Source organism: Phascolarctos cinereus, unplaced genomic scaffold, assembly GCF_003287225.1.
Source record: "Phascolarctos cinereus isolate Bilbo 61053 unplaced genomic scaffold, phaCin_HiC Scaffold_4;HRSCAF=312, whole genome shotgun sequence".
NCBI lineage: Eukaryota > Metazoa > Chordata > Mammalia > Diprotodontia > Phascolarctidae > Phascolarctos > Phascolarctos cinereus.
Genome location: NW_027555847.1, coordinates 66,230,937 through 66,247,654, shown reverse-complemented (window position 1 = coordinate 66,247,654; position 16,718 = coordinate 66,230,937). Strand labels below are relative to the sequence as shown.

Genomic DNA, 16,718 nt, shown 5'->3' with positions numbered 1-16,718 from the left:
TATTAATATTTTATAACTTTTTAATATTTCATAACTTTTTATAATTTTTCAATATAATTGGTTTTCTTCGTAATTCTTCCTTTTTATTTTAGGCATTTAAAAACATTTTGAGAAGGGAGTCTAGGCTTTCCCAGACCAACAAAGTAAGGTTTATGATACAAAAAAAGTTTAAAAAAATTTTTTTTAAATATGCTTTGGGGCAATGAAAAAAATATAATAATATTGATAATAATTTGATATTTATATAGCACGTTAAGGTTTGCAAAGCATTTTAGAAATATTACCTCATTTTATTCTGAAGAAATGTATTTAATTTGTCCTTCAGGCTGTGGAGTCTTTAGGGAGCTGTTTGGGGAGAATTGAAGATAGAAGGGCCTATCTAGGGCTATTCCCATTTGCCCTCTCTGACTACTGGCTTTAGATCTCTTTGGTCCACATGGATGGAAAAGAGTGATTTATAGTTGGTCCTTTATCCAACCTAAGCCTACCCACATACCTTTGGTCATAAATGCTATATCAAATGTTTTAATCTCCTTTAGATTCTTGAAGAATTGGGCTTTCTGATTAAGTGAATATGTTGGCTAATTTTAAAACTTTGTTTCAACCAAATTGTTAAAAATCACCATAGTATATTATTTTTGCCTTTAGTTTAGCATAGAGAATATATTTGGAACTTTTCTTTGATTAAGGAGTTTTCTGAGTTGTGGGATCACAGTATTTATTTACATTTTACAGGCCTGTTGATGAAGATGTAAGATGAGACTGAATGTATACTGACCCCTGATTATACTCTAAAGAGTTTGGGGTGAGGGGAAAGATCAAAGGTCTAATCACATTTTGTTTCAAGAAGAAAAAAAAAGTAACATAAATATCAAATGAAGAGTGGGTTCTAGTTAATTTGGTAATTGTGATTTTAATATATTGGGAAATTAATTAAAACTTACAAAGAATTTCACTTTGTCATGGATTCACCTATATTGTGGATCTGGTAAGGTGTTCTATGAACATGTAGGCATGTTCAACTCATCTTTCCTATAGAAGGGAACATTATAATGTGGGTGTTGCTCTTGTCTCCTGGTATCAGCACCATATCTAGAGTAATCATAACATAAAATATAGTATTATTTGAGAAATCATCTTTGAGATTGAAATTAAAAATACATGAGAGGCATTCCCAGGGTGCCTTACCAGCAAGTTTTTCTGCTAGAAAAAAAAATGAGCACACCTGAGGATCTATTTCATTAAAGTTCAGCTTTCCTAGAGAATGGAAAGGTTCTCTTGGCATGATGCAATAAATGATCTAGGAAAGAGGTTAGGATGAAAAAATATTCAAAGAAGGGAGAGAGGTATTTGGATCATTGTCAGGAAGCTGGGAATTGATGAATATGTTTCTGTGTGAGAGGAGATAGGAAAGAGGCTCAGTATCATCTCAAGAGTTATTTAATGAATATAGTGCTCATAGAGGGTAATTATAGATCTTCCGATGAAACAACATCTAATAATCCTTGGATTACTAGCAACTAACAAGTTCAAGGAATCTTGTCCCTCATCCCAGGAAAGAGAACTGCGTTGTGAAGGTTGCTTTCTCCTTACCAAGGGTTACCAAGATGCCATGTGTAAAATTAGACATGGCTATACTGGGCTGTCATTCTAGGGCATGTGCCTGCTGTGATACCACCTGAAACTTAGTTCTGTTCATTTGTAAGGGTAGAAAAACAGAGTCAGAAGAAATCTGGAACATAACTGTAGTGACTTGAAAGGTCACAGATGGTATTTTTATACCTTTGTCCAATTGAAGATTATAATGTGGAAAAGACGATGCAAGAAACAGAGCTAGGTATAGAGATTGTGTGAAGGATTCAGATTTGATGGCTTCAGATATGAAAATTAGCTCCTGACAAGTCATTAAATGTCCCATTAAGATGGAAAAGGTTATATTTAGAAAAAACAAAAACAAAAAAACTATTGACTTGACCAAAAAGGCTTTGAATTATAATTTGAGGAGATATAGAAAAATTTCTAGCTAAAACTATAAAATTTGTTATAAGTATGATTTAAGAAGACCATTGGTGAGAGAGGCAAAAAAAAAAAGGCATTTTCTCAGCTGAAAGCATATGAAAGCATGAGATTTTCCAAACTCAGATAGCTGTGTACTACAAGGATGTGGAAGCATCTCTAAGACTTAGTGGGATCTGACTGATGACTTGGTGAGTCCAGAGTGGATTATCAAGCTGGAGATAGATCCTTACCTGAATCCCCCAGGACGCTTTTTGACATTGTTCTTTCATATTTTTTGGTGATTTAGAAGAAGACAAAAGGTGTATCTAACAAATTTGTGACTGACCCAGAGCTGGACGAGATAACTAATATGTGGACTGACTAAACCAAGATTTGGAACTTGATTGTCTGCCTGTCCCAAACCTAACAGGAATAATGATCAAATCCTGCACTTAGGTTATAGTAGTTATAGAATCAATTATACCAAACTTGGCTTGATAATAGTTTACATGAAAGAAATATCTGGGATTTTAAGTTGATCATAAGCTCAATATGTGCTAACTATGTGATACAGCTGCTAAAAATGTCCAGGTAATTGTGGACTGCGTTCATAAAAGCTTAGCATGACATTTCTACTACAATCTCAACCTCTCTAAACTTCCTTTGTTGTTTAGTTGTTCAGTCACGTTCAATTCTTTGTGACCTATTTGTGATTTTCTTGTCAAAGATACTGGAGTGGTTTGCCATTTCCTTCTCCAGCTCGTTTTACCGATGAGGAAACTGAGGCAAACTGAGTTTAGTGACTTGCCCAGGGTCACACAGCTACTGAGTGTCTGCAGCAGGACTTGAACTCAAGAAGAGTCTTCCTGACTCCAAGATCTGAACTCTATCCACTGTACCACCTAGCTGCCCTTCAGATTCAACTAAATACCATTTTTTAAATTATCCTGCCAAATTTGCCTCTCCTCTGGATTTTCCTATCTTTGCCTATAATTCTGCCAGGCGCACAGGCTAAAAAAATGTGTAACCCTTTTCCCCCACATCCAGTTAGTCACCCAAACCTACTGACTCTGCCTTCTTAATGTCTCTCCATCTTGTCACTGTCTTTTTCATTCTATTTTACCATCCTAGTGTACACGCACATTATTTCTCTGTCCATTATAATCTACCAGCATTTTTCACAATGCTACCAGATTAAATTTTCTTTAAAAACAAAATGTGAATACAAAGTTGGCCTTGGAGTCAGGAAGACTTGGGATCCAGTTTTACTTTTGACATTTAATGCCTCTGACCTTAGACAAATTACTTAACCTCCCAGTGCTCCAAATAAATCTCTAAGATCATAAATTCAAAAACATTGGTAGAGAGAGCCTGTCTCCAGGAACTCCTTACATTGCTGAAATCCCCATCCTGGTTTCAAAACACAAACACAATATAACAACAGTGTCCTGGTTCATATCAAGGAATCACAGAATCTTTAGGTTAGAAGGGATCACAGAGACCCAACATCACCAGGGTTCCCTTCTCCAATACTCCTTGGGGATCTTCATCAATCCTGTTTTTAAAATGAAATTGTTCCTCTGAGCCCTTTGTGTTTATAGGTAGAGAATGAATTCATACTTCAGACCGAAAAGGAAACCTTCATTGAACAAATGAAAGATATCATTGATAAAGCAGAAGACATGCTCAGTGAGGATATGGAGTGTGAACAGAGCTCTGATCAAGGGATGAGCCCTCAGCATAATGCCTTCGGAGTAGACACTGGAGAAGTGAGTTTCCTGTGCCTCTGTTAGTGAATGTTAAGTGCTTATGGCAAGTCTGTGGTGCACATTAAAGAATATATTTATATTACCTTACATGAGGGGATAAAATACCTCTGGCCAGTTACATGCTGAGCTTCTTGTAGAGATACTAGTAGGCATTACAGATATCACAGATAATAGATATAGATAATAATCTAATATAGATAGACAGACTAGGTGACCAATTTTTAAAATTACTTTTTTCAATTTAACTGTACTTAAGCTCCGAATGGATACATGATTTAGATACAAAAGGTCATATTATAAACAAGAGAAGCAAAGAAGAAATTACCTTTGGATCTCTGGCTAGATAACCTCTTAAGGTTAAGTCAGTTTAAGTTTGCAATTTATACCATGATGTTTTTTTAAAAGTTTCATTTTCACATTAATCACATTAATTTCTGATCTGTTGTCCCTTAAAAAGGAGAATCGGCAATCTCAAGTGAATGCCCCTGTGTATCAACAAAATGGTAAGTATACCTTCCTTGCTACCCTTGAAAAAATTTGTATGAAAATCCTATCCTCATGTCTCATAATGTGGAAGCTATTCCAGGTTCTTGAAAGCCCTGCTGTGGGGAAGAACATTTTCTAGTCTGCATTTTAGGCACAAGCCTGTCAGAAGCAGTTTTTTAATTAATTTACATGAAAACAGTTCTAGATATTTCTTCTTGGAGAAAGAGAGCAAAGCTGAACAGAATTTGCCCATTGCCTTCAAAATCCTTCTCACAAGCCACTTCCTTCTGAGCCTCAATTTATAGTATTTCCAGAAAAACAACAACTACAGTTAGCTAGAAAATGGCCACAGGTCCCTGGTAAAAGTCTACTTAACATTTTGCTTCATCGTACAGATAAATAATACTCATTTTTGGTGTACCCTTGCAGAATTGTCTTCCTAAAGCCATTCAATTTCTTTGACCCATTCCCCTTTTCAGTAAGTCAAAGCTAAACTCAAGGGGATATTTCTGTTAACAAGAATGATCAAATCCTTCTTCTTAACCTAGGGTCTGTGACCTTGTTTCCTTAATATTTTAACAAATATATTTCAGTATAAATATATTTATATTTTGTATAAAATTCCTTTGTAATTTTATATATTTACAAACATTCTTCAGTGTTTGATGCATTTAAAAACATTCTTTGGAGAGTGGGGTCCACAAGCTTTGACAGACTGCCAGAGGGGTCCACAACACAGAGAACTTTAAGAACCTTAGTCTTAGTCCAATTATTAAATGTAATTACTTTGAGGAGGATGCTTTCCTGGGCTGATTATGAAGAGGGGTGGATTACAAGCTAGTTGGACTTTTGGTAGAAGAGAAAGGAGATGGAGGATTTAGTGGAACTGGGCATTGTTTCAAAAGTAATAGTTAAAGAAAGACTGATGAAGTTTGTCTTTCCAATTAATCCAAAGATTTCAGAGTTGGGCATTGAGAAAAATACTTAATCTTTGTAAGAGAGCAGGGGCATCTTAGTAAATCTGGCATCTGAGAATTGGGCAAAAGTAAAGTCAATGTCTTAATCGCCATTCATTAAAGAAGTTTAGTTTATGTTCTCCTACCAGAAGGAGGCCAAAAAAGCCCAGAAACTGCCTCAGTCAACACCTGTTTAACTTTGCCAAATGGAAAATTACCAAGGATTAGAACATTTACAAAATATTACAGACATAGATAACTAGAGACCATAAGCAGTGTATTGACGCCTAAAACAGTGAAAAACATTTAAAGGAAAAATGAACTGGCAAATATTTTGGTGTAAGATACAGCTAAGGTACATTGTCTAAGGAGCATTGTAGACAAAACCAGGAGGACAACAAACAGATGTGAAATAGAACAAATCTGCTATTAACCTTTGCAGTCATCTGTTTTCCCAGGCAGCTCTCTAAGACTATAAGTTCCAATGCCATATGACATTAGTAGAAAAGGTTTCTTCATTGGGTGTTTCCTCCACATTAAAATCACAGGTCCAATCAAAAATATGGATAATGTGATTTTCCATGTCAATGATAGTGGAACCTTACAACATTTGGACTCTTATCACCTAAATAAATATGAGGAAATGACAATGACTCTCAAAAGGAAGTCAGTAAGACTAACTGGACCTGGTGAAACACATCTATGCTGGAGGTGACACAGTTTTAGGCATTCAGGGATTAATTTTTCAAGATTATTCAAAGAGGGGGAGATTATACCAAAATAGAAAAGATCAGTTAATGCATTTACACAGGGAAAAAGTAGCCAAGAAAGCATCACTTACAACCAAACTACATCCTTTCCATCTCTCAAATGTATGAAAATATCTATAAATGTATCAAGGGTATTGTCAGCAAGTACGAGAAAGGAACAACAGTCAGGCTTTCAGATGATTTTGCTCAGTAGACCAATGCCTACAGTCTAACTGAGTTGAGTTTTAGATAATATGAAATCCCATTGCATCTATTATTGATTTTTTTTTTAAGAACTAGATTCAGGGGAAAAAAAATGCAGGTTTGAAAACTGTCCTCAGACAAGATTTCTCTTACATATGTACTAAACTTCTATAAGACTATAGGATGGCAGATGTGACAATGAATATAGACAGTGATCCACAGATGAGGTGGAGAATAGTAGGAAGACAGTCAGTCATTTATTCAGCAAACTTTTATTAAGCATCAGATATGTACCACGCCTTACACTTTGCATTCCTAAGGTTTTTGCCATTATCATGGAAAGTATCTTGCTCAGAATTCAAACAAGAATTTGTAATTGAAGGTGAGGTTGTCTAAATATGCCTAATTGCAAATAACTCTGTACTACTTGCTGCAGCAAAGCCGCATCATAAAATCCATCGAAATGTGAAAGCAATTGGTCTAATGATTCACAGTGGAAGAACAAAGTGTATGAAATAATGTGTTTTGTCCAGAATGTCTTTGAAATGCATCTGTTCTATGGAGCCCACTCATGGAGTTAGTCCATCGATATGATTATATCTTGAAGAGGCACTGTAAATAGATAATGAGCTAAACCCCAAACAGTATGGGACTAGACTGGGCCATATTTGGGAAACTGCAGTGTGTTTAATGTCAAACTTCTGTGTTTTCGGTGATGTCAGACTCCTCAAAAACCCATTTCCTTAATACCAGTTCTTCTGGTCATGGGATATGGTTGGGAATCATGTAATACTGCTGTCTCTGAGTCAAAACTCCAGGTGATCCCAAACAATAGAAAGATGACTGGCCAATAGAAGTAGCATGTTTCCAGTGAGACTTGCACATGATAAGTGTCATAAAAGGTAATGTTAGGGTCAGAGGTAAACAGAAATAATAGGCAGACCTTAGGGAAAAGAAGTAGAGGAAAGGCCACCAGTATTAAGTGGGGATGGGTGGGTCTTTGGAAGGTTCATAGAAAAGCCATTGACAGGAAATGTATAGGATGAAAAGGTATGGAGAGACTGCTTTTTACCTTGGTGCTTCTATTAAATGCCTGCCCTGGTGGTGGCGCAGACTGTTCAAAAGCGTGGCAAGGTAATGTGATGGTTTTACGCTCACAGATTCTTCCTATCTGTTCTCTTTGCCCTTGAGTTCCATTATGTTCACCCAAAGCTGTTCACTCAGAATGGTCCTTCAGCCAAGAGAGGCCTGAAGAAATGGTCCAGAGATGCTTTATTACATCATTTAGAATCTGCAGCATGTCCATCAGAAAGTCAGTGAGCGTAGAGAGCTCTCTGGAAAGGCCAAATTTAGCTTTTCCTATTTCTTTTTATATTGATAATAATGAAAATAGCTACGTCTCCCTACATGCTTCATGCATCTGTAAAGCCTTTTTCCTTTTTCTTTGAGTTTGATATATTATAACTAGTCCCAATTCGTATAGAAAAGACCACATGGGAAAAGAGGGTGACTAGAAGATTAACACATGTCTTGTGGAGTATCATTTCCTTTCCGTGTTTTTCTTTGGAAAACTAATCAGTATGAAACACATCCTGTGAAGGCTTCTTACATAGAAATAAAAGCAGGGAAGGACTTTTGTTAACACAAAGAATTTGTAATTCTTATAGCGTATTGACTGACTTTCTTTTCATTATACCCATAGTTCTACATACTGGAAAAAGGTGGTTCATTATATGTCCAGTAGCAGAAAACCCGACAGCAGAAGCCCCTGAATCTTCTCCCCCTCCTCTTTTGTGTCCCCAGCAGCCTGAAGGATATCAAGGTAGGGAAATAAGAAATTAGATATTTCTTACATTTCTAAACTCAGGGATTCTATTCGTGTAACCAGAGAACTGCTTTTCCTCCTCTTTGCAGCTGAAGACATCATAGAAAGTTGTGCTATGATGAGATTTATTGGTTTCTATTTTCCCTATTCTGTTCTGTGTCCTGTAGGTTACTTCTCATTTCTGTTTACATTCTCTATATAATGGTACCCACAGAGAGCTGGGTGGCCCTTTATTCTGGATGTTGTAGAAGGAACCCCTCCTTTGGGTGTTAGGTCCAATCACATGACCTTGGAAATACCTTCTGAATATCAGAATTTTGAGTAAATTTGTCTTATTTCTGGGCATTTGGGGAGAAGGCTAATTATATAGCTCGAATCTTGCTCTTTCTACATTAGAGAGATCCCAGAAAAGCTGTATATAAAGCATGAGTTGTATATTAGGCCATATTTTCTAAGTAGCTTCCATTATAACAGCAGATATCCACTCTCAGGATAAGTAACTAACACATAATGAAAACTGTTCTTCAAAGCCTTAACTTTCCATGAAACAAATCCTTTACCTTTATCAATACAGAATCTCTGTGTATTAAATTCTCATAGCCCTTATTAGAAAGGTTAATCTAAAGGACAGCCTATTCACATGAGCCCTTCAATTTAAGTTCAACTTACCTTACAAAGCCCCTTTATGATGGTATATATTCTTTTTCCTTCTCTTAACAAAAAAACTGTTTACAACATTCTGTGCTTTCACATCTGTTAGTTCATTTCATAATATCCTTGTAGCAAGTGTAGGATTAGTGCAGTTAGGCCCATTGTAAAGGTTGAGATGATGTCATCGGCTCTGAGACCTCACATAGCATATTAATGTAGGGCTGGGCCCATAAGCCAGGTGTTATAACTCCAGGTTTTTGTTTTGTTTTGTTTTTGTTTGTTTGGGGTTTTTTTTTGTTCGTAAATATCAGACTGTGATTCAGGTTTTAAAATAATAAAAAGGAGGGTTGGGAAGGACCCTGAAAGAACCAAGAACTTCAGCCCAAAGAAATTGTGTCTGGTGAAAGCTCGTATAGATAGTGAGGGACAAAGCTAGAATTTGAACCTGGGCCTTGATTTCAAATCCAGTTTCCTCACATCCCCCCACCCTTTTTTTTTTTTTAGTTAGCTCATGGGCAATTCTTCCTGCTTCGGTGAGATGCAAATATTACACATCCTCCTTGAGGAAATGCAAATAAGATAATGGATATAAAAGTGCTATGATTTAGAACTGTAACGTGCCCAATGGAATTTAAGGCAGCTTTGGGTTGTTTAGAGGTTGTGTTAAGTGAATAACAGGCATAGAGCAAGGTTGCCTAGTACAAAATGTTTTGGTTTTTTCATTGCAGATCCAGAGCCTTGTGAGGACCTGCTGTCACGGACAGAACAGCCAAGCATCCTTGTTGCTACACAGCTTCCCATTCAAGCTGCTCTCGGTGACACTCGCAGCGGGACACCAACTCCTTTGGCACAGGCCTCTGCACCTTCGGCTGTCTTGCCAAATGAGGCAGAAATAGTAGCTTCCGCGCTGCCAGAGCCGGCTATGTGCGTCCTAGAGCCAGCTGTGAACATGGGCCAGGTTGGGACTCCCGCCGAGCAGCCAGTACCGGCTGGTCAGTATGAAGCCCCTATCCTTGGCACCTCTTTGATGATGGAAACTCACGATATTCAGCTGGTGAAGCCTGCCAGCCCGCCTGCACAGAAAGTGGACCAAGACATCTGCGGCCCCGCCTTGGAGGTCACATGTTGCACCGGGGGACATCGAGGATCTGTCCTCACTCTTTCTGGTTTGGCAGCAGAGGCGGGGACTATCTCGGAACTTGTCCCAGAACCTCAGGCAATGTTCTCTGCAGTTCCCGGGCCTGAGACCAGCCAGCCAAGTGGGACTGCTCATCCTTTCCTCAATCAAATGCTTCCTCCAGCTGTCGTGTCAGAACCGCTCAGTCTGAAAGCATCTCAGCTTCCAAGCCCCCCTCAGGTCTCTACTGCCATGCCCCAGCAACCAAGCCTTCCCAGCCAGTCCCAGCCAGTGAGTGGCACTGGCCCTGCACCCAGTCTCCCTCAGCCGCCATCTGCATTTGAATCTGACGGGGAAGGACCCCCTCCGAGGGTTGGCTTTGTGGACAACACAATTAAGAGCCTGGATGAGAAGCTGCGTAATTTATTGTACCAAGAGTATGTTCCCACTTCTTCTGCCTCCGCTGGCACCCCTCTGGAGCAATGTGACAGTGAATTTAAGTTGGAGCCATTGAGTGAAGACTTGCTTCCTCCTCTTGCTTTGACCTCCACTCTTGCCTCCTACCAAGCCTCTAGTGGTACTGCCTCTGCTGCAGATGAAAAACTACCATCATTCATCCCTGCAGATATGTCCTCATTCCATGCTGTAGCTGGACAGGGGGTGAGTGAATATATCCTTAAATTAGAGAAGCCATCTGTGAGATATGAGAGGGAAACACAGGGCAAACTAGAATGAATATGTTATAAGGGAATTTCAAATAAAAGGCAGAGGAATCTAGAGAATTAAGAGGTGGATGGGGGCGGGGGGGCACCCCCCCACACACAGCTGAGACCTGCCAGGAGAGAATTTCCTGGCACTCTGTCATACCCTAATGACTCCCCCCACCCCCCCACTTGGGCCCTACTATCTCGCCCCCTACTTTCTATAACAAATAATTCCACGTTGAAGGAACATGAGCTAGTCAGTGTGTTCTTGGGTTAGAAACAGGTTGTTAGATGTGTAAGTAAGCTGGAACTGAGCTGCTTGGTTCTCTACAAATCAGCTTCCTCCTGTTCTTGAGATCCCCGGGGTTATTAGACTATTCTTCGTAGTGGGAAACATAAGGGAGTCAGAGCTTCCAAAGGCAGAGAAGAGAAAGTACTCACTGGCCTATTTTTTTTTTTAACCAAAGATGTGATGGAAGAGCTATGGATGGTGTTATTTCTCTTTTGTTTTTTGTTTTTCTTGCTGAAGGTGGGAAACATCAGAAGTGATGCAAATGGGAATCGGACCATCAGAAGTAGACGGCTCACTGAAAAGCGCAGGTAACTGAAAACAAACTCTGATCTGATTAGCAATATTTCAGAGGTTGTGTGCTAGCCTGCTTCATACCTCATCTTAACCCACTTTGGGTGTCTGCTATAGTGTATCCTCTTAATAGATTTTCCAACATGCAGTAACAGCAATTTTCCTGGGTTTATATAAACATTTTGAATAAAATCTGGAATGAACCTTTTTAAAGATGTACCAGGACATATACAAAATGAGCTCAAAATACACATATAATCTGAATATTAAAAATCACACTATAAAACACTTGGAAAAGAACTCCATCACAGCTGTGGCATGTGGGAGAATTCTTAATCAAACAAGGGAGGGGGGCAGTCACAAAAAAACCGAACCAGATAATTTTGATTACATGAGATTGGAAAGCTTTTGTATGAACAAAATCGATACAGACCTTAACGTTTTCCTGAAAATCTCCTGTGTGCTAGCATAGACATGGTTTCCCAAGGGGAGGGGGTAGGGAATAAACTGTGGAAATCCTCTCTGCAAAGCAACACTAAAAAGGCCTTAATTAAGCTTATCATCTTTTTTAGACATTGCTGGCAGAGATCTAATGTCCCCATAAAAGGAGATGAATGGCTATCTTAAAGCTAATTTTAGTCCTACCACTATTTAAGAAGGTGAGGGGATAGAATCAGTAACACTAAAGGTAAAAGTTTCCAAAGAATCTGGCTTCTTTTGAACAGAAGAAGGAAGTGCTATCAGGAGGAGGGGAGGGAGTTTCTGGTAGCTAGACAGAAGCAGGACCAGATCAAAGAAGTCTTTTTAAGTACTGGGGTATATGATGATTTTGCCGCAGGCACTCTCCCCAGATTTTGTGGAGCTTTGTGGTGACTTTTTTTTGATATGGCAAACATTCCAGGTCTACCAGATTAGCCTAGTCTTTTGATGTGTGGCAGTTCATTGTTCCTGGAGGGTGAGTAATGGTAAGAAATGCCTTAATTAGCCAGGACCATCAGGCTTGCATTTCTGTACAGGCAACTGCCTCCTTGTTCTTGAACCATGGCCAAGCTTCCTTGTGGATTTGCATCCTGGCCTCTGAATTAGTCTTGGGTGTGTCGTCGTACTGCTTAATTCTGTAGCAACAGTCCCAGATGGGTAAGGCATCCTGTGTTAGTCTATTTAGTGCCAGTATTTCATGGAAACACTTGTCTTGGTTTCATTGCACCTCCATTGATAATTGATTTACTGTGTAGTCCTATAATTAGAGATATCCTTTGGTCCCTTGCTAAATGTTTTGGCCTAATATCAATGAGGGAACTCTTTCAATAAGAGTTTGTATTTGTGTAGGGTTTTGAGTTTTTGGATGTACTTTGTCTGGTTTGATCTTAACTACATAGTAAGGTAGGATAGTTCCATTTTGTTAATGAGGAAGCTAAGACACAAGGGTTAAACAATCATACTTCAAGTCAGATCCAGAGCTAAAATTCAGTGTCCTAGCCCTTTCAGGACGTCATGCTGTCTTATTGGAGACCAGATTTGTTACCCAGGACAACTTGGTCTCATTTTAAGATGTAGAAGTGTTGTAAAATATATCCAGTGCCCCCACTTCTACTTAACTTGCTCCTACGCTGTTCAGATCAGCTTCCTCACTGTCCTCTTTGGTCTTTCTTAGTTTTTATCATTGTCATAGTCATAAAATTTATTTTGTCATGGTTGTTCAGTCATTTTTCAGCCGTGTCTGATCCTTATGATCCCATTCAGGGTTTTCTTGACAAAGATACTGGAGTGGTTTGCCGTTTCCGTCTCCAACTCCAAATGTGTATGTGATGGCAAGAACTGATCAAACAAAGTGTCTTACTGTGTGTCGGTTACTGAATTGGGTACCAGCCACACAGATACACGAGTCTCTGCCCTTTGGGAGCTTACATGAAGAGGGGGCAGGGCGGACAGAAGAGAGGAAGAAGCATGTTGGGAACCACACAGTACATTGAATTCAAAAATAAGAGAAATAAATACACATTGATTTTGAGAAGGGGGCAGGGCAAACGTTTGGGGGAACCGGGAAAGCTAGATTCAAAGAAATGGAACTTCACTCCGGTTGGGAGATGAAATGTCATGGATGGAGAAAAAGCATGGAGGTCAGTTTGGCTGTAATACGGAGTGTGTGAGAGGAAATATAATGTGTAGGCAGCCTGAAAAGATGTGGGCTCTAAAGTGTTCTATATAATTTAATAAAGACTCAGACTCTATCCTCATGGAAGTTGTGGTAAATTATTTTTGAGTTCAGTAGAAAGGAGTATGGGTTACTGATTTTATGTAATGGTAATTGATTGTTTTAGCTATATTTTAAAAAAATCTTGTCTTTCTATCCAGCTGCTTTTTATCTTTATACGCAGAGGTACTTTCTAGTTAGCCCAAACGCTTCCAATTGGATGATCAAGCTGTAACCTAGTCATTTTTCCCCTCGTTGTACATTCTAAGTGACTTTTTTTTTAAATTTATTTAGCGGAGCCATCTCTCAGCGATTCGTTAAGTTCTCATGGTTGCTCAATATCCATCTCAAGCACAACACAAAGTCTTCAGGTAACAGAAATCTTTTGAGGGTCCTTACCTTGTGTTGGTGGGGTTGCTCGATTTTTTAAATTGAATCTCTTCATTTCTGTGGGGTTTTTTTCTCCTTTTAAGGGCATCCCTCCTTCAGTTGTCACAAAACATCTGGAGACTTCAAAAAGAGATGATCAAATTGAGCCTGAAGTCCTAGTTAAGCCCATGGAGACTTTGACGCAGACATTCACAACAGATGGAGGGCTAAGTAACCTTCAGAGGCACAGTTCTCTTGATTCTGGTTCCTATCAAAAGCAGATAGAAAAGGATGACATTGGCACGCCAGCCAAAACTATTGGCAGATTTTCGGTTGTCAGCACACAAGATGAATTAACTCTGGCATCACCCCAGTGCTTAAGGTACTCTGCACCTCCCGATGTCTACTTGGATGAACTTCCTTCCAGCCCTGATATGAAGATAGCTGTCCGCCGTGTGCAGACAGCATCTTCAATTGAAGTTGGAGTGGGTGAGCCCATTTCTAGTGATTCGGGGGATGAATGCCTAAGACGAAAGCCCTCCATCCAGAAGCAATCCTCTCTGCCCAGTAGCAGCACGGCCAGCGACTTCATGAAGAAAGCAGCTGCAGCCCTCTTACACCGATCAGGGAAGACTGGGTCTCTGGGCTCTGATTCTCCTAGTAAAAATCAAGGGATGAAAATCCCAACCATTAGTGTGACCTCCTTCCATTCCCAATCGTCGTATGTGAGCAGTGACAATGACTCTGAATTCGAAGACGCTGACATTAAAAAGGAGCTGCAAAGTCTAAGAGAGAAGTAGGTGTCACGGCCTATAGTTAAGGTCATATGTGTGTTGTAATAGGACATTGTCTCCTTGGGAGTGTGTAGGAACATCACTGCAGTGTAAACCAAAGTCCAAACCAGTTATAGTCTTTATTATGTCAGGGTGACAGTCCTTTGGGAGTGGAAAATGTCACAAAAATATGTGGAGAAATATCTATCTATATGCACACGTATGTAGAATACCTGTAAACTAAGTGCCCCTCTCGTCCATCCACTTTACACTGAGCTCCTTAAGCTATACTTACGTGTAGGGTTCAGACATGTGAAGGAGAAATGGGAAGCCATTTTAGGTAGAACACCAACACTAACAAGAGTGGGGATAAATATGACACACTCAGAGAACCCATTGGTCTGGGTGGAATGGAAAGCATAGGTTGGAGAGGTGAAGATAAGATTGGATAGACAGAGTAGGAGGGGAAATATGGATATCACTTAAAAGCAGCTGCATAATTTATTGCAGTAGAAAGCCATTTAATTTGCTGAGCACGGGACCCACCTGATGAAAAATAATCTTATATACTGACTAGTCTGGTAGGGTGCAGAATAAAATGGGGTAGAAATCATTAGTCAGAAATCCACCTACAGAGGGCTATTAAAGTAATCCAGGTTTTGAGGCTCATGGTAGGAATCAGTAAATCAGGGAGACTTTTGAAGGAAGAGATATAATGTCTTAATGATAGTTCAGATACAGAGAATTGAAGAAAAGGACAGAGTAAAAGACTGTAACCAGAGAGGTGAGAATGTTTGTGCCACTGACAGAAATGAAGTAGTTCAGATAGGGAACTAGTTTTAAGGGCAGTCTGGATCATGAGTTTTGGGGTGCTTGTGTGGCATTCCTGGTAGAGATGTCATTCTGACAATTAGAAATAGGAGACTGCAGAGTAAGTAAGACGCTAGGGCTTGAGATACAGATTTGTGAGTTATTTTCTTAGAGGTGATGGAAGGTAGAAGACATGATAGCAGATGTATTCACAACAGAAGAAAATTCACAGAGAAGAATAGATAGTAAATGACAATTTGAAGAATGTCAGTTTTCAAATTATTGTTCTACCTTAAAATATGCTTCATACTAGAACTATTTTGAATATAATTGAAGTTTATCTTTTATTAAACAGTCCATGGGAACTTACATATGCCTATGTAAACAAGAGCCATCATCTGTGGAATATTGCACTAATATGAGAAGATATTCATTGTAAAATAGAAGCTTTGTTGTACCTTGATTCCAAGCTTGGGGTGAAATCCCTTTAAATGATGTTTGCTTTTTAAAGGAGAAAGGATTTACAAGAATTTGTTATAGAAATTTTTTTTTCCTTTTAAATTACCTTGGGGTTGCAAGCATAAATCTTGTTTCTCATTTTCAATTAGGAAAAAACCCAATTTCTCTAAGATGGGCAGAATAAGTTTTATTTTAAAACTTAGAAGCTCCATTTTCCCTTTGCTACATCCACGGAAGAGTTGGGGAGGGGGAGGAGTTGCAAGCCCCCAAAATACATGTGCAAGAAAAGAGGATAGCATCATTCTCTACAGCCATTGAATTGCCCTTCATGATATGCACAACGATTAGTATTGTGGCCAAGATTGGGGTCACACTTTCACACTGGAGACCGCACTGCCAGTCAGATGACACGTATTCTGTATTTATAACCAAATTGTCATTTTGTTTCAAGCTGTAAATTAAAGATACTAGCCCTGGAGCTCCTTCAGCTCTTGATTATATGATGGTAGACCCGAGATCCTTGATCTGATCCTCGGTCATGTCAAGGTGTAGTGTAACACGGAGCCCATCTGTTTTTAGTGTGATGCTTTCCTTCCTTTATTGTCTGTAAAACTTATATAAATCCTGGAAAGAATTGGACAGGGAAGGAATCTGGACATCAGCAGCTCAGTAGAAAGAAACACAGGATCTGGCAGCCCGCAAAATAACCCCAGGTCATCTCCTTCCCCTCGTTGGTGTTGGCCGGGATGACGGTAACCTGACATCCATCAACTACGATTTAGGACCGAGTTCCCATTTTTCAGATGAACTAATCTCTACAATATTTTGTTTTCAAAATGCTTTTATTCACTTCTCTTGTCTCATTGTAGTCTATGAAATTCATACAGAGTAGAGCTTTTTTTTTTCCAGGTCACGAACTTGATTTATTTTTCCAGGTTGCCTTAGCTTTGTAAATTTGAATTCACCTCTTCTCTCCTTCATTTAGTCAAGTTTGTTTGATCATACTGGGAGAGGTACAGGGAACATGAGAGGATCTGTGATTTGGAGTGAGGATTGGGGCAGGGGGCCAAA

General features: G+C 39.2%; 1 protein-coding gene across 1 annotated transcript in view; it reads left to right on the top strand.

Annotated features, from left to right (window-relative positions):
- The window catches only part of WNK2 (WNK lysine deficient protein kinase 2), a 227,322-nt gene that overhangs the window by 174,122 nt on the left and 36,482 nt on the right, over positions 1–16,718 (top strand). The window contains 7 exon segments of the mRNA XM_078151684.1: positions 3,600–3,767; positions 4,225–4,270; positions 7,865–7,984; positions 9,367–10,418; positions 10,993–11,059; positions 13,531–13,607; positions 13,710–14,401. Of these exon segments, the coding sequence (XP_078007810.1) occupies positions 3,600–3,767; positions 4,225–4,270; positions 7,865–7,984; positions 9,367–10,418; positions 10,993–11,059; positions 13,531–13,607; positions 13,710–14,401 (2,222 nt within the window).